The 27,636-nt window shown below is 35.4% G+C and overlaps 1 protein-coding gene across 11 annotated transcripts in view; it reads right to left on the bottom strand.

Moving 5' to 3' along the window:
- The window catches only part of LOC105675932 (zwei Ig domain protein zig-8-like), a 123,610-nt gene that overhangs the window by 85,986 nt on the left and 9,988 nt on the right, over positions 1 to 27,636 (bottom strand). The window contains exons 1-4 of one of the 11 annotated variants that reach the window (XM_067351455.1): positions 15,127 to 15,442; positions 14,228 to 14,578; positions 9,484 to 9,580; positions 7,452 to 8,676 (exon numbers count right to left, since the gene is read on the bottom strand). The exons of 1 other annotated variant lie outside the window; for it this stretch is intronic. In XM_067351455.1, the coding sequence (XP_067207556.1) occupies positions 7,452 to 7,590 (139 nt within the window). In that variant the 5' untranslated portion in view covers positions 7,591 to 8,676; positions 9,484 to 9,580; positions 14,228 to 14,578; positions 15,127 to 15,442. Of the gene's footprint in view, positions 1 to 7,451; positions 8,784 to 9,483; positions 9,581 to 14,227; positions 14,579 to 14,628; positions 14,961 to 15,126; positions 15,443 to 27,636 lie in introns of those variants that run through there. 9 more of the 11 variants (XM_067351456.1, XM_067351454.1, XM_067351457.1 and 6 more) reach the window with 9 other exon arrangements.

The following is a 27,636-nucleotide window of genomic DNA, read 5'->3' as shown; positions in this document are numbered from 1 at the left end:
TACTTATATTTTAATTCTTGTGTATCAAATTAAAATGCCTCTTAAATCTTGTATTATTGCAAATATTTACTTGTATTTTGATGTTAGGTATCGTTAATTTCATTAATTACATGTTAACAGTACTTCTTATTTATAATTAATATTTTAAATAATTAAATCAGAGATTATTTCCGCAATTCCAACGATACGCAGTTCGATTGCATGCGCACTGGAAAGTCTGCATATTCCACGAACAACACTCAGAAAATTATGGCATGATGTAGTTAGCGTAGACCACATGGTATACGCAATCCAGAATTCGTATGCGCAGTTACAGAAAATCATATCCACGTAAAATAATTTTGACATTAAATATCGGAATTTTATTGCGACGTTTTACAATTAATAAAATCAGTCCGTGAACAGTCAATTAAGAGAAAAGAATCATTAATTTTAAAACAGTACCAAAACATTTTTCAACTGTTCAGAATACCAAATTTTTGACTTTACTAAATAAAAATTTTTAAAGGTGTTGCTACATTTTTTGCTAGAAATATTATTTCAATTAAATTATTAATTCCGAAAATAAAACAAAAAAATCTAAAAACGCTAATAAATAAAAATTTATTTTTTTTTACGATAAAGAAACGTCAAAGAATTTTCGAGAGACATTGCGATGAGCCAATATTTATAAGTTTCATGCGATCCACAACAATTCCTTGTCGTTCGCATCATGATTTTACCACGGTGCTAAAGCTTCCCCTCAACTAAGCGTCCCCAAAATGCCCATCACATGTCCTTTCCAGCATGCAGAGAGAATTCGCGTGTTCCATCATCTACGTCAATCGAATTCGAGTCACGCGCATAGACACCGATCTAATGTACCGTAATTAATCTATAAATACCATAGAACGGCGGTGTCACAGGGCGGAAAGGAGGTTCGAGCGAACTTGGTCGACGAGCCTGGGAAAGGCCTTGGCCAAGCCCTCGCTGGCAACCAGACCGAATAGGGATTGTAACCCGTTAACTCGACTGCGTCACCGTGATTTAGAGGTTCACCTCGCGTGAACGTGTCGCGCGCGGATGCGGATCTGCCGCGACAAACGAATGTTTTCCTGTTTATGTCGGTGAAGTCGTATTCCCGATGAATTGACTGCGGAGCTCTACTCTTTTTCAGCCAGTCACTTTTTCCCGCGATGTCTAGCGTACGATTCGTTTTAGTTTCATCGATACTTGAACCAGGTTTTACGGTTTACAATTAGCTTCAAACAATCACTTTCTTTCTGTGTATTTAGTTTATCTTCAAAAAAAGGACAGATTCAAATGCATCTCTTAATTTAATTAATTGTACAAACAAAATCAAAGCATTTTTATCGATCTGAATAAAGGCTTCAAAAAATATTAATAAAGATATTAAAACATTACTAGCTCTTGAAAATAAAAAGTTTACGCTTTTAAAATGTATTGAAAAAACTGTGAAAAAATACGAATGAAGATTAATAATATGTCTTGATTGCAATATTACATAAGCATAAAATAAGTTTCAAAACGTATACTAATTTGTATGCTTCTTCCACTAACAGCTTGATATACTCATTCTAGTCCGTCGTGCTTAACTTGGACATTCTTGAATATTCGTGAATCGAATTTGATAAGAATTTCTAATGAAGTACTGCAATGAAAAATATATGATTGGCTGTAATTCTAATATTGATGAAAAGTCACAAAGTTATTTTATAAAAAAAAGAATAATAAATAATACTAGAGTACAATATTCAAGTATACAATATTTCAAATTGTTTTCAAGCGCATCGATTTATATCGAGAGCACATATATGATCAAACACAAGCGTATAAAAAGCATTTGCAAGCGAAAGTCAAAGGCTAGAGGCCGGACAAAAAGGACTCCGCGCAGGAACGAAAATTTAATATGAAGGCATCTCGTTCAAGTGATTTTAATATCGCGCAGGCGGACGAGCGAACCCCCTCCCCCTCCCCACACTCTCCCTCTCTTTAGGTAGTCAATATATGATAGTCAGCATATGTGTGTGCGTGTGTGGATACGCCGGATCCTCTATCTGGCTTTGTTAATAAAGTCAGTGGCATTAGGGAGTCTCCAACTTGTCTCGCTGCTTTTCGCATATATCCACGCGCACACGTGCAGACATATGTACATACGTGAGAATGGAAGCTGAAGCAGCTCTTTGAGTATCCGGATATGTATCCGAAAGATTTGCTTCGCGAAATTGGCTGGAGATAAAATAACAAGAGGCGAGAAAGTGCAACAATGTCACTTTACTTTGTTTAATTTAACGTGTAAATCTGTGGAAATAATATTGCGACCGTGGCGCGCGGCATCTCCGTTCGTCTCACTGTTATCGGAAGGTATTATAGTGTAATGCGTGAGATTCGTTTTATAGGCGGATTTCTCTCGCGGTACGGCAATGTTTTCTTGTCATTATAAAACGCTTATGCAATTATAATCGTTTGCAGTGGAAACAGAAGGTTCCTCCGGCAACGAGAGTGCGAAATGATAGTCTTCCAAAATGTGCCGTCAAATTTATCTCTAATGATGTTTCTAATAAGTGTTTATTGTCGTATCCAGTGTTCTGTCTGTTTGTCATTAGAGAACTTATACCTCATTAATTAATATGCTAATCATAAAATATTACAATCATTTCAATTATTAAAATAATGGAAAAATTTATTTACTTTTACGAGATGCACATTACGCAACATCGCCTGTCGACTTGGCGCGCGTAAAACGGCGCGCGTCCGTGCAAATTTTCGACTGCAATTCGAAACGCTTTACGTTGACTTGTAATTAGCACGGCTCATCCGTCTGACTGCAGGCAAAATGCGACGACCGAATTTTGCCTCACGGTGGCGACTTCAGCGAGCCGTTGGAAGAAGGAGGTTAAACCGCAATCCGCCCAGTACTGGCGGTGAATCATTCTATGAGCATAAATTAGCGCCCCGTCACAACGCCGGTTAATTAATTAAGGTAAATTGTCCTAAGCGTAAGTAACTGCCGGCGCCCGGGCTACTCTTCACTTGTTCCCTCTCGCGCGGCGACTTCACCGCGATCCTCTTTATGGGTAACCGCGCGATGCGTTTCCGGCGCAAGCACCGAGCGCAAGGAGTTTTGTTTTCGGTTGTCTCGACGTGGCGGACTACGTTTCACAACGCTTGGCAACCCGACTGTTCGGTAGTCTCTACTGGGAATAGCGATTATCAAACTTTTGCAGTTTACTCGTCCCTTTTGAGAGATTATGTGTTTCATAAGATTGCAAATTTTCGCACTGAAAGTCAAAATCTTTCATTTCACGATAATAATAATAATAATAATAATAATAATAATAATAATAATAAAATTTTGTGTCCTCATTAATATTTCATCATAGGGCGTTGTTGAATTTTTTTATTATTGATATCAGCTGGTAGAACACAAAAATAAAGAAAGGCCAATATTCTTATTTGAACTTTAATGTTGCTCTCAGCTGTCTGCGAATTTTCTCTCCCCGCGAGCAAGAACAAATCGAGTTGCAGCTCGCTCTATTGATAGACACGCGGTTCGTTTCCGCCAGACGAGTTACGGAGCATAGTTTGTTTTCGGTACTCCCTTTCGGCGATACGTACCCGGCATTGTCTCAGGGAAAATCGAGCAGTAGTGAATCGAATTTTCTGTTGTAGGTTACGGTAAATGTAAAACGACTTCTCTGTTTGTTCTTTATCTTTGTTATTTCTGACAACTCGATATTCACGTAATCAACTGATACTTACGTATTCATCTAATCAACTGTACTATTCAGATATTGCTGCTTCTACTCTCATAGTTAGAAAACCAAGTCAGCAAATATGCTTGAATTACATACATGTGAAAATTTCATGACATATTGCAAAAAAATGCATTTAATATTATTTTACGCATTTATCATAGTTTATAATTGTTGCTGTATAATAAACGAAAAAAATCAACTTTTTAACTTTTCTTCACTTTGCAATTATAAATTGATATTATATGACAGAAAAATTTAATGGAAAATCAAAAAATTGTATTTTATCTAAAAGGGAAATCAGATTTCATGAAACAAATGCATCCATCTACACGAAACACCATATTTAAAGTATCAATTGCAGATCTTTGATTAGTAAATGGCAGTTAAACATTATGTTAGTTTCGTGCTCTCCCCGTCACATGGAACTAACACGAGACTTGAATGTTTAGACCGCGAAAACCAGATGTTTAGTTTGCAGGGAACTTGAAATGTGGCACTCGGTTCAAGAAACCAATTAATGCGCCGCCTATGTTTCCCTGGAGGTAAGTAAACTTCGGCCGAAAGTACTTGACCAAGATTAAGACTATCTCCCATGTTTCAGCATAGTGCCTCACGTCTGAGAATTCGAACGTTTAAACACTTTGTAGTTTAAAAAAAATTGCTTTAACATTTCAAATATAATTTAAAATATGTTAACAATGTAGCAAAAAGGAAAAATTTGCTACCATTGTTATATCAGCGTGTGTATCAAATTATTGCAAATAACACGGATTAAAAATTGTGAAACATATAATGTCATTTGAAAACTATTTTGTTTATTAAACTTTAATGTGCAAATGCACGAATCACATTCAATATTAAAGAGGATCCCCCTGAGCGCTATGTAAAAGCATGAGCTATTTGCGTTTCCTTTGACACAATTTTATGCAGTCGCGTACACTTAGAAACGATGGAATTTCGCGAATGCGTGGACGCATGTGTACATATGCTTTTATAATGGCACGTGGTCGTCATAAAACTCCATAAAAATACATATAGCGATGAAAAAAAGAAAAAAAGAAAAAAAAAACGTTAGCATCGCAGTTCCAAGTATTACACTGTCTTGTGCATTATTATTTTAAGATGCATAAATAATCTCGTGCCATCTAAACAAAATTTTTTGTACAAAATTGAGAGCAAAACTTTTATAACATTGTCATTGTTATCAACAGTTAAGAAAATTAAATTTCTCAAAAGTAGAAACAGACTTATAGAAAATTCTAATATAACTACAAATATTTTTGCATACAGAATTATTTTTATATATACATATTTTTATAATTATAATTGTAATTATAACCATAATTATTATTACATTGTAGTTTATTCAACAATGCAACAAATAATTTTATATTTGGTGTTGTACACACATTTATTTAAAATGCTTTTTGAAATTGAATAAAAATAATATATGTGCTGCAATTTTGTAATAAAGAGAATAAAATTTTTATTACGGTAATTATACGATTGCTGCATTTTGTTTTTAAAAAACGATTGCAACATTTATTTCTCCCCTTTCATTCGAATGAAACGTCAAGTCAATGACAAAGCAGAGAAGCACAATAGTAAAGATTTGAGGGGAAATAGAGTGGGAGATATACCTAGAAAGGAACACACAGAGACACCAGTCGAGACACCAAGTGCCAAGTGAGCGTTACTTGCGAGTTTAATTCTAGCTTTACAAATCCTGAGCATGCTGTGACAATTACGAGATAATTGTTAATACGACTCGCAATTTGCACTACGGCCGGTGCCGTGGCGCCTCGTTTAAACTCTCGTGTGCTTAATTAGGTCCTATTTTGCCTGTGAAGCGTTACGGGTTGCATATCTCGACGCATGGAGCTGCACTCGCGTTCGAGTGCGTCTGAGGACGTCCTTTAATACTACTCTCGCGTTTTACAGGGGTCGTTTCTCTCAATTTATATTTCCAGTCACGCCCTTTCAACGTTAAAATAGAACAATGTACACTCGCACTACGTAATATAGAATTTATAATAAAGTTAAAAACAATCGGAGAAAAGTTTTAAGTAACATGTGTACGAATGCTAAAAAGGTTTTGGGCAATTCTTGATAATATTTTTCTACAATTAAGAAAAGAGAAGAAACATTCTCTTGAGTGTTGACTGTACAGAGTTAATATATGTATTTATGCGAGTATGTGAGAATTAAAGTAATTATAATAAAAATAATTATAATTATATATTTATTATAATTACTTGTTAGCAGCCTTATTATAATACCGCAGTGTCCGAATTAGAGAAATGTGTTTCTACCAGTATAATTCAGTCGGATCTGTAACGTCTATTTTTAATAGAGTCAACACTCGAATTGTCTCCGAAGCTCTAAATGTATCTTTGCGGCAGTTAACTTCCTACATACATGTATGTCGTAAATTTTGTTGTGTCAACTGTATGTAATTATTACGCAAATCTTGTGTATAAAATTAATGTGTATAAAATAAATGACCCAAATTGAAAATGCAAAAAGCATTAGAATCATATTAGCATTATATCATCATTTGGTATATTATAATTTATCCTATAAAGTTTATAAATCTAATTAGAATAAAAAAGTTTGAATTTTATATAATAATAAAATTAATTTATAATAATATTAATGCCTTTTTTATATGAGCAAGCAAACTTGCTGGACTCAAAATATTATGGACTTATCGCGTCAAATACTAATATAACATAAAATTATTATTGAACAAAGTTGCGAGAATCATGCATATGTATTTTGCAAATGTAACTTTGATGTAATGCCCTTTATCTAATATGAAATATTATTGCTTATTTCGTTTCGTCACAATGACTTTCTCATTATAAAGTTGAAGTACAGCAGGCGTCACGAATGACATTAAACTAATCTTTAAAAGATGGAAACGACAGCGCCCAACGCGGGCGGCAAAGATTTGTGGGAAAAGTTTTGCAAAATTGAGACCACGCGAGGCTTGATGAGCGCCGTGATTTATGCTCTTCATTTCTCAGGTGAGACCGCGAGGCCCTATATTAAAGAACGACTGTAGAAAAGTTTCACTCCCGCCTTCTGCACCCGCGCGCGGAAATCATATCGTCATTATGCTCGCCACTGTTGACGACGGTATGCAATTTGTGAATTTTGCGAGAAAAATATTTGTATCACATTTGCTATCAGAGATCTTATAATTTATAGACATTTTGAAAATAAAAATTTGCTTTTATCCCCAGCAATTTAAGACTAGATTTATATTTATTTCAAAAAGTTTATTTTTTACCTCTAAAACTTTAGAAACTGTAAGAGTTATAAAAAACGTACGCAATATTAATATCTGTTAAAGAAAGTATAATAATATATGCTATGTGTTAATTTTTAAATGTATTCATATGGAATAATGATACTTAAATAAGCACACAGATTTTCACAAATAATTGATAACTGTATATACGCAATTATAATTTATATTTCTCTTTACTTATCACTTTTTTTGAAATATAAATTAATTCATTCAGAAACGAAAAGTAGATATTTCTTAAAAAATGTATTATCGATTTACGTAATTTCTTCAATAAAAAGAGAGTTCCGCCAGATTGAGAGCTACATTTGTATCATGGAAATATAAATCTCTGACGGCGACGAAAAATCGCCGTGACAAAAAGAATCATTGATACTAACCAGTGAAAATAGCGGCAGGCAGCAACGCGCATATGCTCAAGTACACCAGTAATACTCCTTGAGTTTGACGCGCCTTCTGGCAGTAGTTCAACTTTTTCCTGCTCGGTAGATCACCACCGATTCTTTTTGGCCCCTTCATCGTGCCGCATAGTTTTCGTTCCAACCACGTAAGCCGCGCGCGTTACACCTGGATTAGAGCGCGAGAAGTTTAATAATGTGCTTCCTTTCTTCCATCCTTTCTTCCTTTCTTCCTTCCTTCCTTCTCTTCTTCCTTCCTTCCTTTCTTCCTTCCTTCTTTCTTTCCTTCCTTCCTTCCTTCCTTCCTTCCTTCCTTCCTTCCTTCCTTCCTTCCTTCCTTCCTTCCTTCCTTCCTTCCTTTCTTCCTTCCTTCCTTCCTTCCTTCCTTCCTTCCTTCCTTCCTTCCTTTCTTCCTTCCTTTCTTCCTTCCTTCCTTCCTTTCTTTCTTCCTTCCTTTCTTCCTTCCTTCCTTCCTTCCTTCCTTCTTTCTTTCCTTTCTTTCTTCCTTCCTTCCTTCCTTCCTTTCTTCCTTCCTTCCTTCCTTCCTTCCTTCCTTCCTTCCTTCCTTCCTTCCTTCCTTCCTTCCTTCCTTCCTTCCTTCCTTCCTTCCTTCCTTCCTTCCTTCCTTCCTTCCTTCCTTCCTTCCTTCCTTCCTTCCTTCCTTCCTTCCTTCCTTCCTTCCTTCCTTCCTTCCTTCCTTCCTTCCTTCCTTCCTTCCTTCCTTCCTTCCTTCCTTCCTTCCTTCCTTCCTTCCTTCCTTCCTTCCTTCCTTCCTTCCTTCCTTCCTTCCTTCCTTCCTTCCTTCCTTCCTTCCTTCCTTCCTTCCTTCTTTCCTTCTTTTTTTCCTTCCTTCTTCCTTTCTTCCTTCTTTTCTTCCTCTGCCCAGCTTTCGGTTCTTACACACGTGACGCGAGATTTCGTAACAATCTTAACGTGCGTGCCACGGATGCGAAGTGCATTCATTAATAGGATGCAATTGCATCGGGCGCAACGAGTTGCATTGTGTACGCGGCCAGCTTGCAAACGACACACACGAAATGACCTTTCTTTTTCATAATATAGTTTTGTTATCACGACACTTTTATTTCGTGTCACACGGAGAAATTACTTGTAAATAAATTCACTAAAGTTTCAGCGATCCAAGTTGTATTACAAAAAATAGTTTTACTTCATACATAATAATCGTCTGGCTTCTTTCTTCTGTCTTCTGCAATAATGTTTTATATTTTGACATAGAGCATGTCTTCGGAATTGGTAATAATTTTAAAAATATGTATATATAATTGATTGATGCATCGAATTTTTTTCAATTTGCTGAAACGACGAAGGCGTTTACTTTACTCCATAAAAGACACCCTTTTTTATTATAATCATTTGACAAATGTAAAAGTCGGTAAATAGTCGAAAGATTCTTCAGTACATTCCAAACATGATATGAGCCGCGATAGAATGGTAAACGCATCCTTTATCTTAACGGAGAATTGAAATGCGTCCATGCAGCGCGATGGAAACGACAAGATGCGTGAAACGTGGCACAAGTTGCCATACACTTTTCGCCGCGATAACTAATTAACGAACTTCCGTCTCGCTATAATACCTCGAACCGCATCATTAATGCTAAATTTAACGCGCTGTCACTCAGCCAGCGTAGTAAGACCTGGCAGCATGATAAATGGCATCCGTTTATGCGATTTCAGCATGCCCCTGGCATTTGATACTAAGATTCGGATACGATGTATTATACGCGCGCTCACGTGAATGCATTACGTTTGTCATAAATTTTGGCAGTTAATTTTCGCGATTATTCGCGTTCCGTGCAATAGAATAGATCAGCACGGAATTAAGTGGCGGTAAAACAATCATCTTAATTTCTTCCCTCTACGCAATCATTATAAACAAATAACAATAATTCATAGCGTCCACTAAAGTTTGCAATTATCCTATTTAAGATTACATAGGTAACAAAGACTGTGCACATAATTGTATATAATTTCGAAACAAACATTAAACTTACTACTCAAAGAAGTTCCGTGCAATTGAAACCAACTGTTCAAAATCTCAAATGGAAATCTTATGCGGTTCCATCCGCATCTCCCAAGCCATAATAAAACCTATTATTTCAAATAGCTAAATTAATTTATGAAAGTTAAAGAGAAAAGAGCAACCTTTGTTTCATTAAAAAGTGCTTTTACGCGGTACACATATTTTATGACAAAGCGGCAATAGGTTGTATCAATTTGTGAAAGAAATTGGCTAAATTTAACTTATGTTAGATCAAGTGGATGAATCAAGCCGATGCATCTAGCCAAGACCATAAATTTATTCTTATTAATATTTGTAACTTAATATGTAACACTCTCAAAGTCACATCTTTCAGATGACTTACGAGTATTACGAGACACAAAAAACAATGACGATATACTTGAATATTCGCTCATCGAGCCATTTTGAGTTTGCAATATAATTTTTCCGTCGCATTATTAACGTGTTAAACATAAAACAGCTTGATCATCAATTACGATCACAGTAATTTGAACGTGGTAGTAAATTGCTATAAGCATTAAAATTTTCCTCCGCTTTAATTAAAATGTCTAGTTATTTCTAGATTCAGTAACAACGTTACTGAATTTTATCCGCATGTAGGTTAATTGGGGGCAGATGGATCGTGGAAGTAGCGCGTTTCACCTATAACTATGCTTCAAAACAACCTCGTTAATTTCCATCTAAAAGTCTCGATTTTCCGCTAATGAATACATTTCTGGCTTAAAGACTTATTGTTATTGATTTCGGACACAAAAAGGCAATAAAGTTGAGCAATGTGAGATCAAATCGATCAAATCTCGTTAGAATTAAACCGCAGTTAGATAATGACATTCTGCCGTTAATTAATTCGTCGGTCGATTTTGTACCGGCACGTCGTCGTCATTATCGTTGTCATTATTGTCTTCGGAGCATGTCTACGTGTCGGAAGATTCAGGGAGTTATTATTCATCACAGCGGGGAAGAAAGTATTTCTGCTGCGGCCGAATTTAAATTAAAAGTATAGAATAGTCCATTGGAATGCGCCACGATACGAAATCGAAATAAAATTCATCTCGTACAGTCGCTATAAAACGACTATTCTCACGCTTTCAATTCGAATGTATATATCTAGGAAGTTTGTAAAACGGAATATTCATTTTAGGAGTTTAGAAATTTTTATCGGAGTTATTGTTATACCTTCAAAACTGCTCTTGTATGACATAGGTATTCAATGAATGTAGGCAACGAGATATTCAAGGATAAAATAACTCCAATTTTAATTGAATATAGTGACACGATGGTCAGCTTCGTGAAAAATCGTTTAAATATTGGTATCTCGATAGAATATCCGAATTTGTTATCAATGAAAATGTTGAAGGTTATTTCGTAGTGAGTGTGCAACGCCCAAAGTGCAACTTTTAATTTCGACGATTTTAATGAAAAACTATAGGAATGTATCGGCATAAAAAGCACGCTTTGATTGAGAAAATTATAAAATTATAAATTATATATAATACACAACGTTATTTTACGAGAGACGACGAGTGTCGTGAATTATGAAGTAAGCATAAAATTGCGAATCCAATATGACATGAGAATCTAAATGTTAAAATAGTATCGATGTATAATAGAATATATGTGCGACACAGTCACAAACACATTGTTACTGACTTTCGATCGCATTGTTAAATATAGTGTTGTATTTATAACTAATTTATCAAATATAATAATACCCTCAAAATTATGTAAGTAACTTTTACTAAAAAAAAATAAAAAGGTAAATAATATTTAAGCAAATGTGACAAAAATAATAAAGCGAATATTCTTAACTTTTTTAATTAATATATAAAAATAGGAAAAAATTCGAATACTTCAAAAATTTATTTCTATAAACATAAACAAATAAATTATATTAATATATATTCTAATGTTTGTTTAAAAATTAATTATTAATTACTATTAATTACTATAAATCATGTTTATTTATACAATTGTACTAACATTGTGTGTATTTACAAAATTAAAATAAAATAAATTATTACGCAATTTATTAAACAAATCTTTATATAATTTGAAAGTATACGTCGGAAATTCATAGGATGTTTGTAATACTGATATATGTTTGACTATATAAAGAATATAATATTTTTTCAATTGCAAGTATGCACACTTGCTACGTCTAATCTTGTTCTACTATCTTTTACTGAAATAAAATCCATGTGAGTTCCATATAAATGAGTTTACAAAATCTACAATAAAATGAAATGAAATAAAATCATCAAAATTTTCCAGATATTTTAATTTTGCGAATTAATATAAATTAATATAATTTATTGCGAGAGAGAGAGAGAGAGAGAGAGAGAGAGAGAGAACAATGTTCTTCTACAATTACTTGTATAAAATTATTTATTTTTATTAAGCTTAACTAATTAAGAAATTATATTAAAGTAAAATTTCAAAACAATAAATTAAAAACAACAAGTATAAACAATATTATATTAAAATAAAAAATTACTTGATTTGGCTATAATATGGCAATAAGAATATCTATGATTATAATTGGAAATTTGCCAACTGAATCTATAGCCACATTTGATTATACGTATACGCCAAGTGAATTTATATCATACTAATTAAAACAAGAAGGTGTCTAAATTAGTTGAGAAAATAATCGTAATGACAAACATACAAAGATAAATGTAAAAGAATAATCTTTCTTTAGTTAGTATTTTCACGCTATTTTTGTTATCTTTTATAAACTTCAGAAAACCGTCGTATGCCCTCAAGCTGTATGTTGTGCATGAATAGCGCCGGGTCAATTTTAAGATGCAGACACAAAGGATAGACGCAGACTCCGCGGACAATGACAATGCTGATACAAGACAGCAGGCGCAAATTATCCCTGGGAGGTATTATTAATTAATGCCCTTGTTAAGCTATGGAGCTTGATGGGGAACGAGCGAAGGAGCGAGAGATGCGGGTTGTAGATAGCAGGCGAGTGTGCTGCACAGGTGTACGGAGCGGAACATAAAACTAGGAACACGTAAAACGCGTCTGTGTATGACGCAGATATGTGTGCGCACACGTAGCGACAGTGTGAATGTAGCGACATACAGTGTACGGGCACGCTGGAGATAACGAAATTTTCAGGACGAGGCGAATTAAAATTCAAACACTTATATGACATCGTCAAGCGAGGGAATGCTCGCGAGAATGAAAAAGGGAAAAAATAACGTTGAATAATTTTTGTGAAAAGCAAGGTGGGTAAGCAAGGAAATTTTCTTGAGGATCAAGATTAGATTTTCAATTCGAAAAAAATAAAAATATGTAAAATATTTTGCATAAATAACACAAAAATGATGTAAGTGAAATAATATTTGTAAAAATAAAATTGCAAGATTGATAATGTCTTTCCACTTTTTATTTTAGAATAAAATATAAATGCATATGACAAATGATATAGATTTTCAATTGAATATCTTACAAAGTATCTTGTTTGTCAAAATAAGAAAAATATTATTTATATGACTCGCCAGTTATCTCGCCATAACAGTTTTTAAGCTCTCATCTCAGAAATAAGTGAATTTTTCTTCAACCTTTCAAATTTCGCTAAATGTTAAAAATGGCAAGAAACGCGAGACCTCGTATGAACTTTCGCATGAACGTGATATTTACGTCGAATTTGTTCCCAAGAACACGCGTACGCGCAACGTCGACGATGTTTCTCTCGTTTCCCTTTTCTCTTCGTCGACGTAACGTAGTGTGCAAAGCTCTTCCGTCCCGCATACATAATTACTAGGTTAATTAGAATTTTGGAAATGAGAGAGAAAGCCAGAGAGACGCGAGTGGTAGGGCCAAGTTCGTGGCTGAAGATGGGGGCTGTCGACACATTTAAAGATGTATTATCTCTAGAAGAATAGAGTTTGAAACGGTGTTAAAACATTGCGGGCCGCCCGTATCAGCAAATGCGGCGTGGCAAAAAGAAAAGGCTCGACGATTTGCGGGGAGTTTTAGTGGAGTAATTTTAGCAACAACGATTTAGGCGAGAGACTCTTCCTCGAGAAGGCAAAACTTTTTCGGCATCTGATCATCGTTTTATTCTCTGCAACGTCAAAGAATACCGTAACTTTGTGACTGATTGATTTGTCTCACCTTGCAGCATTGAAATTTTTGCCAAGTCGAGCTTTGTATTCGCACATTTTCTTTTGTAAGGATTTACAGTTTTTATTTATGTGCCTAATCATATGCAAATTTAATGTTTTAAAGTATATTGATATTCTTGCTCATATGTAAATTAAATAACACATAAAGAACAAAATAAATTAAAAAATAATGCAATATATTCATTTTTATATAATTCTATAGTAAATACTATTGCATATGTCGGAGTTAGCAAAAAAGAAATACAGGTATGTAAATTGTCTATAGAGAAAAATCTGAACTGTAAACGAGAAACTATTAACAGTTTCATTTACATGTTTTCGAACTTTTACTGCCTTTTGTCAGTTTCAATATATTCTAGTATGTTTCTAAGAAATAACTCGTTTAATTTATTTAATTAACTAAACTACTTTCTAGTATTTCTAAACACTCCTTCATATACTCATTAAAATATTAAGATTAAGATCATCATCATCTTAGCAAAAAATGTGTGTGCTAGATATACATGTGTGTTAATTTGCGTAAAACTTTCATAAAAACATTATTTCTAGAGTAAATAATGTGTCTCTCTTTACCACTCGCGGACTCTCATCGAACTATCGCGTTTTCGACTATTCACCAACCCCTCTCGAGTTTTCGTGCAATTGGTTTTTCGTGTTCCAAGCACTTTGCTGTTCTCGAAATCCTAATTTCTCGTTTTTCACTCCCTCACACCGCCGCATCCCCGTCATTCGATGGAGCGCGAACGGTTCTCCAGTGGTGCGATGCCCACGGAATCTCACTATTGCGTTTCGCTTGATTTTCAGGTTTGCGACGGTACGGAAAATGGGGGCAGATTGTGGAATCTGTGTAAACAGGTCGAAGCTGTGCGTACTGCGACAACTTTTATTTGCTTCTGGTGTTCCGATTTTGCTCCATCCTCTTTTCTGTATATTTAAAATGAATCGTCTGTTATTTTGTTATTATATAGATTTACCATCGGAGAAATACTCTTTCCTATGTTTTGATCTATTTAATTCTTTCGACTTTTATCAGATAACTTTTTTCATTAAATTAATTCAATTGCATTAATAACCTAAATTTCCACATACTATATCAATTTACTCTCTTGCATGTAACATTTAAAAAATACTTTAATAATATCATCGAGCGGACAAAATTCAAAAATAATTAATTAAAATACGATTTTATGTATTTTCCTTTTTACACTTATCAATGTGTGCGATTAAATTAAAAAAAGAAATAGATATTTTGTTACATTAATGCTGTTTTATCTTTTCATAAAATTTTGGATTAGTTAATTAAGGTTACTTATTATCAAATAGATTGTAATATGTATAACAGCACTCTCTCACTCAAGTATTCACTCATGATTACATCAATGATTCATCAATACTACATTAAAAATCGATTATTAATATTTGCGATTCACTAAATTCGTCACTTTCACACGCATATTTACACGCATATTTACACGCATTTGTTGCCGAGATCTCTTTCACTCCCGCATCATCGATGAAATGATCGAGATAGATCGGAGCCGGCAAACGTGATACCCGGAGCAGCGTGCGAGACGCACTAAATCCTCAAGCTCCGTCTACAGTGTGCTACGCGCACTGGTCCCTCTAACAATAAACTTAGGTAAGCCGACGAATACGACGGCGACGTATAACGTGCACACACGCGTGTCGACCGCACGCATGACAAAACAGTCGCACGCACCGTGGGTGCGTGAGACACACTAGACGCGTGTAGTGCGACGAACGGAGTACCAGAGACGATCCACTCGAGACGCTATCTTGGTGTGCGTGTTCCACACCGGGACAGTGTAAATTGTCGTCTGTAGAGAATGGGTGTGTGCATGCGTGCATGGTACGCGCGTGATTTTGTGTGTGCGTGAAATCTGTGCGGGTGGAGGACCGATTGCCTTCATCGTGTAGCGCATGATATTGTAGTGGTGCAAATACTTGTCCTTCATGAATTTAGAGCTCATACAAAGATACGTCGAGTGTGCACAGAACTCGATAATCTGTGTGCGGGAAGCCCGCATTGTAAGCGCCGCAGCGCCGAAATGCGATACAACTAATCGTGTTAATACTATAAGGGGGATATGGGAGGTAAAGGGTTAAGCGATATACGCGACGTGTGAATTAACACGATTATCATGTACGTGTTATATACCGGTTGTATTTCTGGAAATAGCTACGCCCGGCATGAAGCGTCCGGCAACAAAATAATCTAGATTGAAGCATAATTTTACAAACAAGTTAGATACCTATATAATTGCGCAACTTCGTTAAAGAGAAAACGTTTTGAATAAAAACAATTTACTTGTTTATTTAAAGTTAAAAACCTTTAAAGTTTGTATTCCGTGTACATTTGTAACGTGACGAAAAGAGAACGTGCGCGACAATTTAGAGAGCGGATTATAGATCAAGTTTCTGCCAATTCGAACATGCAAATGTTACACATTTCATAGTCCGTTCGAAAACGCGAGCGCGCGTGTACGCAATTGGTATAAGCAATCATAATTAGCTGCGCACGCATGGTTGTTTACGTATCACAAACATGATAGGAAAACGATGCAGATGTATTAAACACGCATCACGTTATTCCAAGGTAATGTGTACCAGCTTCAATTATTTCGTGAAACATTAATCATGTAACTATACTATACATATGAGTAATTTGATAATAAACTTTTTTATTCATTAATTGTCTTACACTCTTGTATCCAATTTGAATTTTTATACACTTTGCTTAGTTTTCTTATAACAATTCGCGTGTATTACCAATTGTGTGGAAAATTTTGAAAATATGAATTATGAAATAATCTTTATCACTATTAATTTGCATTATCAAACGTATTTGTTATATTGCAGACATGTAATTTGACTAGTTTGTATGACACTCACGATGATAGTAATAATAGTACAACAGTAGAGTGCTTCCAAAATACAAGATAAAAAATATTTTGTTAGGAGTGACGAATATGCCGCAATATCAACATTGAATCTGCGGCATTGTGTCCCGCTTAAATATCATATAAATCGCTCGTAACGGACGGTTCGTCAATTTGAGGCAAGCGGCGTTAAAGGGTTAAGGGCCGAAACCTACACAGATTGAACTCTCCGCTTATCTGACAACACGTGCGCTGCGTATCGCGCCGCGCGGAGGCGCTGCAATTCGCGGCCTGTTCATCGACGCGACCCGCGCAAAAGCGCAGCATCCGAGCGTGCATATCTCGCGCGATCGATCGTTCTAGCGTTGCACGCCGCTAACCACAAACGCATACAGAATTTGCGATCAATTGCGTTGAACGTGTGCTCCCCTTCTAATATGGGCAATCATAGCGGCGCACTGGTATTCGTGCATCCCGCGCGCGGTATACGGGACACAGATTTCATGTCTCTCGATACTCTCTACGAGACAAAAAAAACGAGAAAAATTTCTGCCTTTAGGAAAATTCTATTAAGCGGCCCGTCTTCGTACGAACTTTCTGTACGTAAATAAATTTAAATTTCCACCGACTTGATCGCAGAAAAACAAGTTTGGCTCTTTATCGCGCGTATCTCGACATTTTGTGTAACTTTTTTCAAATTTGTTTAGCGTATTTTTAATAGTATGTGCTTCTTCTATTGCTTTCTTCATGTTTCGTTAAGGTAAAGAAATTAATTAAATTCTTATTTTTATTCTTAATAATTGCTCTTTAAGAAAACAGTCACTCGTACGCGTGCGCGCGTAATCTTACTTGTGTATTGTGTTATAATAAAACAAAGCAAATGCTATCTTTCAATTTCTCTGAGATTAATGCTTACTATGTGATCATTATAATATTCAACAGAATGCGACATGAAACATCGCTGCGTAGTCATCATTAATATTCCAACACATCGCCCATTACGCAACACATTTAGAACATGACACCATACTCGCGTATAAAATCGTACAATATATAGCGACGACACAAAACGACATATCTGTTAACGTTTCACGACAAACGGCATTACTTTCGACACGCAACATTACCCGCTACACGCATCATAACGGCATCCGTGACTTCATGTTCGGTCCATTTCGCGGCGATGCATAAAGCCTGCTAATCCTCGCGATCCGTTCAAAAGCCCGGCGCGTGATGTCCGCATCCTCTATGCTCGCGCGCGATCCGCGAAATCGCGTTGCTCTTTTCCAGCATTTGCGCGAAAACCGCGAATGCGTGTTCGGGAATCCGCGATTCACGCCATGGCACATTTACACGCGTACCGACACACCAACGCCGCCGCCGCGGACACGATACACGCCTGGATTATAACGACGGTCGTCTCGTCAGACGGAGGAAAGAGGACACGCTAATGGGTATTAGAAATATTATGCGGATCAAATATTCATGATTATCGAAAAACTCGCGATTTGGACTGGCATTATTTTCCGTGATGAATAAAAATGTTGTCAACCAAGGCGTTCACCAAAGCGTTTTTCCAACACAATTTTTTTCTTCTCTTCCTGACGACGGCAAAAAAAGAGGCATCACGCAGGTTTAATATGCCATCATCAGCTACGCAGGAATAATTATTTTTCCCTGCTGTAAGAGATTATTGATACAAAGAGAAACATTGCAGATATAGCAAAGCACGTAAATCTTATATAATTTTGTTTCTCGTGATTTTATTTACTTTTATTGCAGCGATCATAAGTTTAGTGTGTATTTTCGTAAAGCATGAAGAACTTTTATACCAACTTTTATTTACTTTTATGACAATCTATAAATAACTTTTGGATGTGTAGGATTTAAAGTCAGAATAAATAAATGAAATAAATGATAATAAATGAAAATATTAGTTGTCAGGATAATGTATATTAATATAACAAGGAGAGGCAAACGATTATTTCAATTATTCGCATAATCGATCAGTAAATCAGTAAATCAACTTGTAGACGACTCCGCAAAAGACGACTCGCAACGATCTCGAATGCTAAAAGCTTCGAATTCGTGGCCGGTCCATACATTATTTTTTTCGCTCATTGTCAGTCATCAAAGTCTCTCGATCGGTATTGCCCGGACAATTCAAAGTCTCTATTGTTTGCTTCACATAAACAGATCATCGACTGTCTGTGTTCTGTGAAATCTTTTCTTGTCGAATAATACAATACATAATAAGACAAACATGTAATACGTAATCTCTCACATTATAATATTCCAACAGGTGATTTGTGGAATCTCATCTTGATAAGCAATGTAATAAATAAAAGATGATTAAATTCTTATAAGAAAGTGACAAAATTCTTGAAATTTTAATCAATTCGGTCACTTTTTTTCACGCAAAATGTTAGGTTCTGCAGATGATTTGTGGAACTTAATAACGGCATGTCAGATTTAATTGCCATTTTTGTGCGTGGCCAGATCTACGGCCGAAATGACTACCGAGATTTGATTAAATTCCTAATTTGCGTGGGTGAAATTAACTCGGTCACAGAAATATAAGTTTGCGGAATTAATTATCAAGGGCTCGGAACTCATTAAGGAACTATTGAAATTTTCATTAGAGTACAACTTCTATATTTTATGGCGAAATAATCCCTCCCACGTTTGAAATTAAATTAAGTGATACTCTCCTAGAAGTTAAATACGCCGAAATGAAAACAAACGCGACGTATAAATTTTAGTGCAGGAGTAGAGAAGAGAATCTGGAATGTTGCATTAAACATTTTTCATTGCTTAAAAACAAAAAATATTACTTTTTTACGACAGAAAGAAAACCAAAAAAATGCAATTTTATTTTAATCTGTTTTGAATTTTCTTCAAAATTCTAAAATAAAGATTTCAAATCAAAGAGTCTTTCCATTTATTCCTATATCAGTTTTTATCGTAGAAAATTATTATCAAAAAATAGAAATGTGTAAAAAAATGACACGTATATATATAAATTTAAAAAGTTTTTTGATACAAATCTCTCATACATATCTCTTTCTTCTCAATAACTAATATGAAAATAGATGTTACAATATATATGAGCAGTTAATTTCGTGATAAATCAAAAGTGTTATTCTGATGTTGTCATACATCAGCATATCGCCCCTGAATTGAATAGAACAAAATATACGGGTTTATAAAATATTTATGAAGCCATCCACTAAAATATCTATAAGAATCGCAGACGTAAAGGGATATTTTAAAAATATTTTCTGACTATAAAAATCAAACGGGTTTTTCGGGGCGTCTCCATTTTTATAATTGGTTGAAAATGAAATATGATTAAATTGCGCCTACGTTACGCGCCGGGCACGATGTAAGCCGGATGTGCTTGCAAAATAATTGGAAATATAATTGGACAAAGATACCGTAGAGAAATAATAGCGGCGGTGGTACTGCACGTTTTCCCTTTCCTACTTTTATAAATCAGTTCCCTCTCTCGTTATCGCAAAATCCGAAAATATTCCGAGGATTAAAATTCAATCATGTGAATGTTAATACGCAAAATTGTATGACGCAGTCATACAATAAATTCTAACTTCTCGCGCGATAGATCGTCCCTCAGGCATCAAATTAAATTCGATTAATCTCGTATAAGTTTACCGCGCGCTCGGCCTATATGCATGTGTATAAAATCAACGCGTACTATAATTAACCCAACTGCTTCCCTAAAATAATTGGCTGTATAATTGACCAGAAGTCTGGACACACACACACTCACACATACACATGCGCGCGCGCGCGCGCACACACATCTAACTGTTGCGTGACTGATGGAAAGCTAAATAATCATTAAAATTATTAATTTTTTTTTATAATCTGTAAACAAAGTTCATTGTATAACACCATACGTTACAAAATAATATCCGACTAAGCTAACGTATCGTAATTAGAAAAATTTCTTTTTACGTACACACATAGACGCATTGTATATTGCCTGATTTGTATGTCGCGGAATTCTCCATAATTACCACCGTCTTATGTATTACGAATGTCTTTTGTCTAATGTTAATTTACGCATTTCACGAGAGCGAGATAAGACGATGAAAAATAATAGATGGCGTGTGGCAGTGAATAACCACTGTCTTACACCGCTTTAATGTGCTCGCGTCTTCTAGATATATAATATCGCGTACAAAGGTTTCTAAGTTAATTACGTAATGGTGGATGACAGTTGGATTCTGTAAAAAGCGCCGACAACACGCAAATCTCTAGTATAATAATGAGAACCGGCGAATAAAACATGGTCTGTATCTCTCAGTACCTTCCTATTTATAATCCCTATTTATAATCCTATTCTCTTTATAAGCGCACAAGTGCGAAACAGTCGTGGCTGGACCCAAATTATCCTCGTTATCACATTATATAATTAGTTTCTCTTTGCGCTACTGCCAGAAATTTCACCAGAAACAGTATAACACAGTATTTTAGGTACTTACGTACTTTAAGCATCGGAACAATGTATTTCGTACACTGTAATTGTTCCGATGCTAATTTATAATCGATAATTAAACTTTAAAGATGGGAAATGAATAAAAAAAAAGATACTGTAAAATGAGATTTATACATGCTGCTATATATATATATATATATATATATATATATATATATATATATATATATATATAAAAGTTGTGTTATATACAATATATAACACAAGTTTGAATGCATCAGTAATGTTTTGCAGAGATTACTTAACAAGTCAAGATTTATATTCAGTCATTAAACTTCTGCCAATATAGACGCTGTCGTGTATAAACATTCCACTAATCTGCGGTGTAGTTTAACGCCGCTGTTGCTTAGTGACCCAGCAAGAATCGCTGTGTAACAAAGGGATTAGAAACAGTATTTGGCTCTGAGATTGTGAATCAGAGCGATGAGAATGTGGTTTATTATAACAAATAAGTGTCTAATTGCGTAACGTGTGATAAACGTAGATATATGCCTTTCGTGCATAATTATAGCCAGTATATAAAGTCGCACTGTTCATTCAATTTTGATTAAAATAGCATTAATGAACTTGAATTTACTGTATAATGTTATAATAATCTTTATAATTTGCAGTATAATTTTGCTGCAAGATATAATACGTATATTCATTGAGTAGACGAAACTATTGAGATTATCCCAAATTCTTTACACAAGTTACCGTCTTTCCATTGATTCGTATTTCCACAAATGACGTCGCATATACGTCACTACTAATACTGGAAACTGTATATCAAAGATCCTCATATTCATGCGGTACTCAAATGATTATATAGCATCGAGGTGGTCACGCTACATAAGCAGAGGCTGACTTACGGGCCGTGCGGAGGTGCACGCACAGTGGTAAGCCTTTGATTACGACGCGGCCGAAGAGAGTTTGAATCACACGAGGAAGCGCGTAAGATGATATCCCTGAATGGAACGGCCGGAAGTCGGAGTTGCTAAGCTTCGCATGAAGGAGAGAGCGCAACGTGTGCATCACACGTGAGAGAGCCGTCCGTACCGGCGGCCACCGGTTTCCTCGCACCAGGATACACCGGGCGTACCGCGTCCGGCCCGCCGGTAATGAAATACAGTAACACAATATCCGCGATATACATCCGCGGTGTGCCGTTACACGCGACGAGTACCCGGTCCTACGGATGCAACGCGCGGTCAAGGGTATCGCGTGGCATCTGGATTAATTCGACTTCGCGGAAACCTGCGGCGGACTGTGCGACGCCGTTGCGGGTTTCTTCGCGGAGAATCGCTGAGAAAATTAATCATCGCTCCCAGCGCGACGGAAATTACTCGCAGACTGTGGCAGACGGGCAGCTTTTTCACTCGAGTAAATCGATCCCGTTAGTGTCTAGATTCGGCGATTTCTTTCCCCTCCTCGCGACCTTTATCCATATGTTTTAATAAGGAGTCCGCTTTCTTGGCAAAATTTATTAACTTTATGGTGGGTTTTTCAATTTTCGCCCTACTTCGCTCTTCTCACTCGTGTGCATTTTTCCACGTTCTTATTCCGATTCTGAATGCTTTTCTTTGTAAAAGTGTGTCGTTTTATGACACTTTTATAAATTTAGACACACTAATCAGACGGTGTATGATTTTTTTATCACACTAACGAATTCATCACTCAGATTCATTATATATTCGAGCAATATTCACTTGCACGCGAACGGCTGGCCATACGGAAGCGCCATAAAGCTAATGATCCCTAAGTGATCCGTACCACGACGACATGATGACTGTTGTACCAGGGAGGATGGGATTACAAGCGAATGGAATGGAACATCCCATCATTATCCAATGATCTACATCTCTTTACTGACTACGCAAAACACATCTCTACAAGCGCGCCTAAAAAGTTTCATGGAACATTCAATCTGACAAACTTGTCACTTTCCATTATTTAATATTTTTTGTACAAATAATATCGTATTTTTATTTTTTAAAAAAAGTCGTGCGTTACTTATATTTTTTTTACATTAGTACAAAGTAAGATCTGTTTGAATAGATCAGTCTACAAACTATTGTTATGGCATATAAATATTACTTAAAGTTAATAGATTTATATAATAAGAGCATACTCTCTTAATAAGAGAAAAAACATCAAATTATTAAATGTTAAATACTTTAATGTATTAACATGGCACTTACTGTTTTCAACAGTTTTTACATTCTGTATTAAAGGTTGTTTACTAAACTCGAATTTTCTGAACGTTTGCCAGTTAATTTGGGATTAAAAATAAAAATGACGTGGGAAAGAATGTGATCAACGATCGGACGGAGGGGAAGAAAATAGTTACACAGTGGTCTAAAAAAAGACCATATGTATGCAGAGCTACGGAAAAAAGACGCGGCATGCTTTGCGTCTCACAAATCACGAAGACGACAGAAAAAGATTATTAACTTGAGATTTAATGGGGTTTTACAGCGTCAATTAAATTAATCAAAAGGAGACTTTTATATGTAATCATGTAACTGTAATTACGTAATACAATTTAAACTACGCTACTTTTTATGAAAATATTGTTTTGAAAACATGGTTCTAAATCTAAATTTAATTTTTCATAGCCAAATGTGTTAAAGTGCACATAACGTCATATCTTTTTCTCATACATTCTTAAATAAATTTCGATTTTATCTTTTTGTTTTTATTAGATTAGTAACAAAAATTTTATTAGAAAATACGTATCTCGCAACATTTTTTTATCCTTATATCTATAGATGTAATGTTTAGATAGATGTTTAGTTATGAATACTTATGATAGCAATTTAATTAATTCTTTTTAATATCAATTTCTCGTAATGATGCTACACTAGAAATGCATAACAATCAGGAACGTATAAACTAATCCTATGGTATACGCGTACCGAGAGCAACCGCAACACGCACGGGAATCTCGCAGCTACGCGCCGATGCATCTCCATAAAATGAGCGCACGGCGAGTCCGTCAAAGCTTTGTTAAACTACACTGAACGCCCCACCGTGTTAACGTATCAGTACGTTTGGCGTCTAAACTACGAAACACCGCAAGATCGGTACCAGCCATCCATCAAGCTCTATTCCCGCTGTACAGGATGACCACCTGTATCTCGCTAAACAAGATTTACTCCGCTATAGATCATCCCGCGTGATCGAGTGGCCCGTCCGTGTGCTCGGCGAAAGAAACAATTAGTCGTCGGATGATGATGGGCCGGCGAGCAGCGCAAGGAAAGAAATGGATCACGTAGGTTATCGTGATGGCCTGGCCGGCTTAGCGCCACTTTTTCGGACTTGGACGCCGATTTATCTATATATTAATCTTAGAACGGGTTGGAGAGTGAAAAGTGAGAACTAGAATCTGATCGATCAAATCAGATTAAATCTGTGCTGCGAGCGCGTTTCCCGCGGGCTAAACTCTAAGGATTTCAAGGAAGGAATAATCAGTGACTTCGATGACGAGACATTTGTTCTACGTTCTACGAAAAGAAATATCGAAAAGTTGGATAAATTTTTAGCCTTTATGGAGTATCTAAATTTTCAAATATGATGGCGCAAAATGTACAGTGCGAAAACGATAAAACCACGTTTTATCAATTCTCTAAACTTTACCTTTATATCAAAACTTATTTCTTAATATGATGAAAATTGAATACAAAATACATAATATTTCTATAAATATTAATTTTATTCCAAGTATTTTTGCAATTTCCACTTTAAAAATAGATAAACTTATAATTCCTACTCTGCTCTTATTACTCAAGTTTGTACAGAATTTCAACAGGTTTATTAAGCGTCATCTTTGCCAACGTATATAATCAATTTATTATTATATATGCTGGTGCCATAATTCCTATTAAAGTAATATTAAATCTTCTCTCAAAATTTCAACGCAACTTGATCAATTTCGAGAGCGAGACGGATTGCCGTTCAAACAAGCGATCTCGACGTCACGGCATTTGTACAAATAATATTCAACATGAAACCACTTCTTATAATGAGCGCAATAATATTGAAATATTGGAAATATTAGAACTAAGCGCGGCATTTTCTTAGATATCAAATATAAATGTCAAGACTTAGAAGTGGCAAGAGGGTCGATCACCAACCGAGTTGCGGAGTCACCGCGTTCTCATAATTCAAAATTCCAGACGACTCCAGTTGTCTGGAGTCATGTGTCCAAACTGGGAATTCTAGACTCCCGCTGATAATTTATGATGCGCAACCCCCGTCGAAGCTGGCCGTTCAATTTTTAAGCAAGCGTGTGGTCAAGTGTAATATCGGGGAGATTATATCGCGTTTGTTCGCGCGCGAAAGTTACTGACTACGAAAATATCGATTCTTAAGTAATACATCTTGCAGTTGCGCGGTGACATGAGGAAAAAAGACGAATCACGCTAAATTCTGCTAGATTTGATGAAGATTTATTTAATGTATTTTAACCGCAATTTTTTTTATACCCGTATGTATGTATAATTTCAATGCGTGTAAACATTCTGTACGTAAAATCAATCGTAATGAATCCTTCCTTCCACCTTACACCTTAACGTACATAATATAGATAGGACAAAGAAGAATGTATGAAAATGACGTTTTATTCTCAGTCCTACATCTCCGAGGAGTCCTTTTAAAACAACGATTATGCGGTATAATGTAGTATAGCCGGCGGCAATACGTTTTTATTATATCGGACCATATTTTCCCTACCATATACATAGACTGGAGATAAAACATTATATCGGAGCATTTCTCTCACGCATAAAAGCATTATTCCTGACTTTAAATACTATTTAGCATTCCTTTTACATTTTGCTAGTAAAAAATTTTATGTGAAGCGATGGTACAGTCAATATTACTAAAAAGAAAATGTGATAATTATAATTCTAATTACACAGTCAGGCTTACAATCGTTTTGATCTTTATCTTTACATGTTATTAAGACCATTGTCCTGAGTAACAAAAAAAAAGTGTGCAATTTTACAATTAGTCTTTTTAACAGTAACATTATTTATTTGTTGGTCTTAATTGCTTTATTTCATTTTATAAATAATCAGCTAATTGCGAATTAGCATTTGATCGATGTAAATATACATCATTATTATCGTTAGTTGTCGTTTGATTATTGACCCTAGTTTTTCATAATTGAGAGCATTATCTCATAATTCATTTTGCGAGATCTCAGCTACGCGCAATGCATTCCTAAGCTACACCGCAATGTTTTAACTCTAAGGCATCTAAGCATAACATGACAAAGGTGGAGGAAGATGGATGAAAATCAAGTTCTCCGCCCTAAACTTACAACCACAAGAAGTGGCTCTAAAGTACCGCTGCACGACACAGTGTGAGATACACGCAATGAGACTATACTTCTTTATTATACGCGTCCACATGTTCTCAAGCTCGACGTGGCATAAAGATAAATAGGTTTTAGTGTTTTCTTTGCCCCTTCTCTGTTAAACAGCACTACCTAGAGAGATTTAAAAACATTAAGTGAATATTACATTAACCAATTTCACATTATTTTTACTTAATTATCTTCGATATATTCAGAATGCCATACACACAAAAAGTATTTGTCAACAGTTAATATAGAAATATTATTAATAAAAAAATCTTTAACGTTTAATTATACGTAACATACAAGAAACACATGCAGAAATAGTATTACGAATTTGTAGTTATTCCTGCAAGCGAATCGATCATATAATGTGTACATAAAAAATATAAGTAAAAATGAATGTCGATGTATTGAAAGAAATTAGCCGGATTAACGCGTGCCTTTTGCTCGAATCTACGACATTGAAAGATGATTTATGTGGATCGCTTTAACGTCTTTCTCCGAAGACTATTGGAGATAGTTTATCGGTGCTTTCCGAAGAACAGCAAGTCTCGAGAACAAGCCGTGAAACGTGTGTTGTTTGTTTCACGAATAGATAGAATAGCAAAAACTTTGTTTCGCACAATGTCAGATTATAAGACAGATTATTTCTTTTATATTTGACAATATATATGCAACATTTTATTGCAACGATTTTACGCAGATTTATTCTCATTTGGCTGATTTTCTTAATGACACAGTTCGGTATATTATTTATTAAACTATAAATTTATATTTGCAAGCTTTAATTAATGTCATTGATATTTCAATAGCAATAATTTTAAGTAAAATAAGTTCTACGTCGTGATCGTTGATAATTCTGATCGATATGAGCTCCTATATGTCGCTATTACTAACGACTATTACTAACGCTGTTACTAACGACTTTCTAGCCTAACTATAATGTTGGCTTATGAAACTGCCTTATATCTTTATTATTCCATCTCAGGAATCTCTGCAATACTGTAGCTTCGGTAGTCGCACGCGTACAAATATTTCGACAGTTTATATAAGAAATGAAAGATGAGAGCCGAAAAAGATGCAATAAGGTTTACGGCGAATAAACGAATTGCTAGCAAGCTCCATGATGTTTCTATTTATAGACAATTATTCTGTAAACCAGCTACGCGCTTTATTTTATTTCGTCTTACTAATTGTATTAACGATTTACCGAGAA

The sequence above is a fragment of the Linepithema humile genome, chromosome 3, assembly GCF_040581485.1.
Source record: "Linepithema humile isolate Giens D197 chromosome 3, Lhum_UNIL_v1.0, whole genome shotgun sequence".
Classification (NCBI taxonomy): Eukaryota; Metazoa; Arthropoda; class Insecta; order Hymenoptera; family Formicidae; genus Linepithema; species Linepithema humile.
This window is presented reverse-complemented; position numbering and strand designations above follow the sequence as displayed.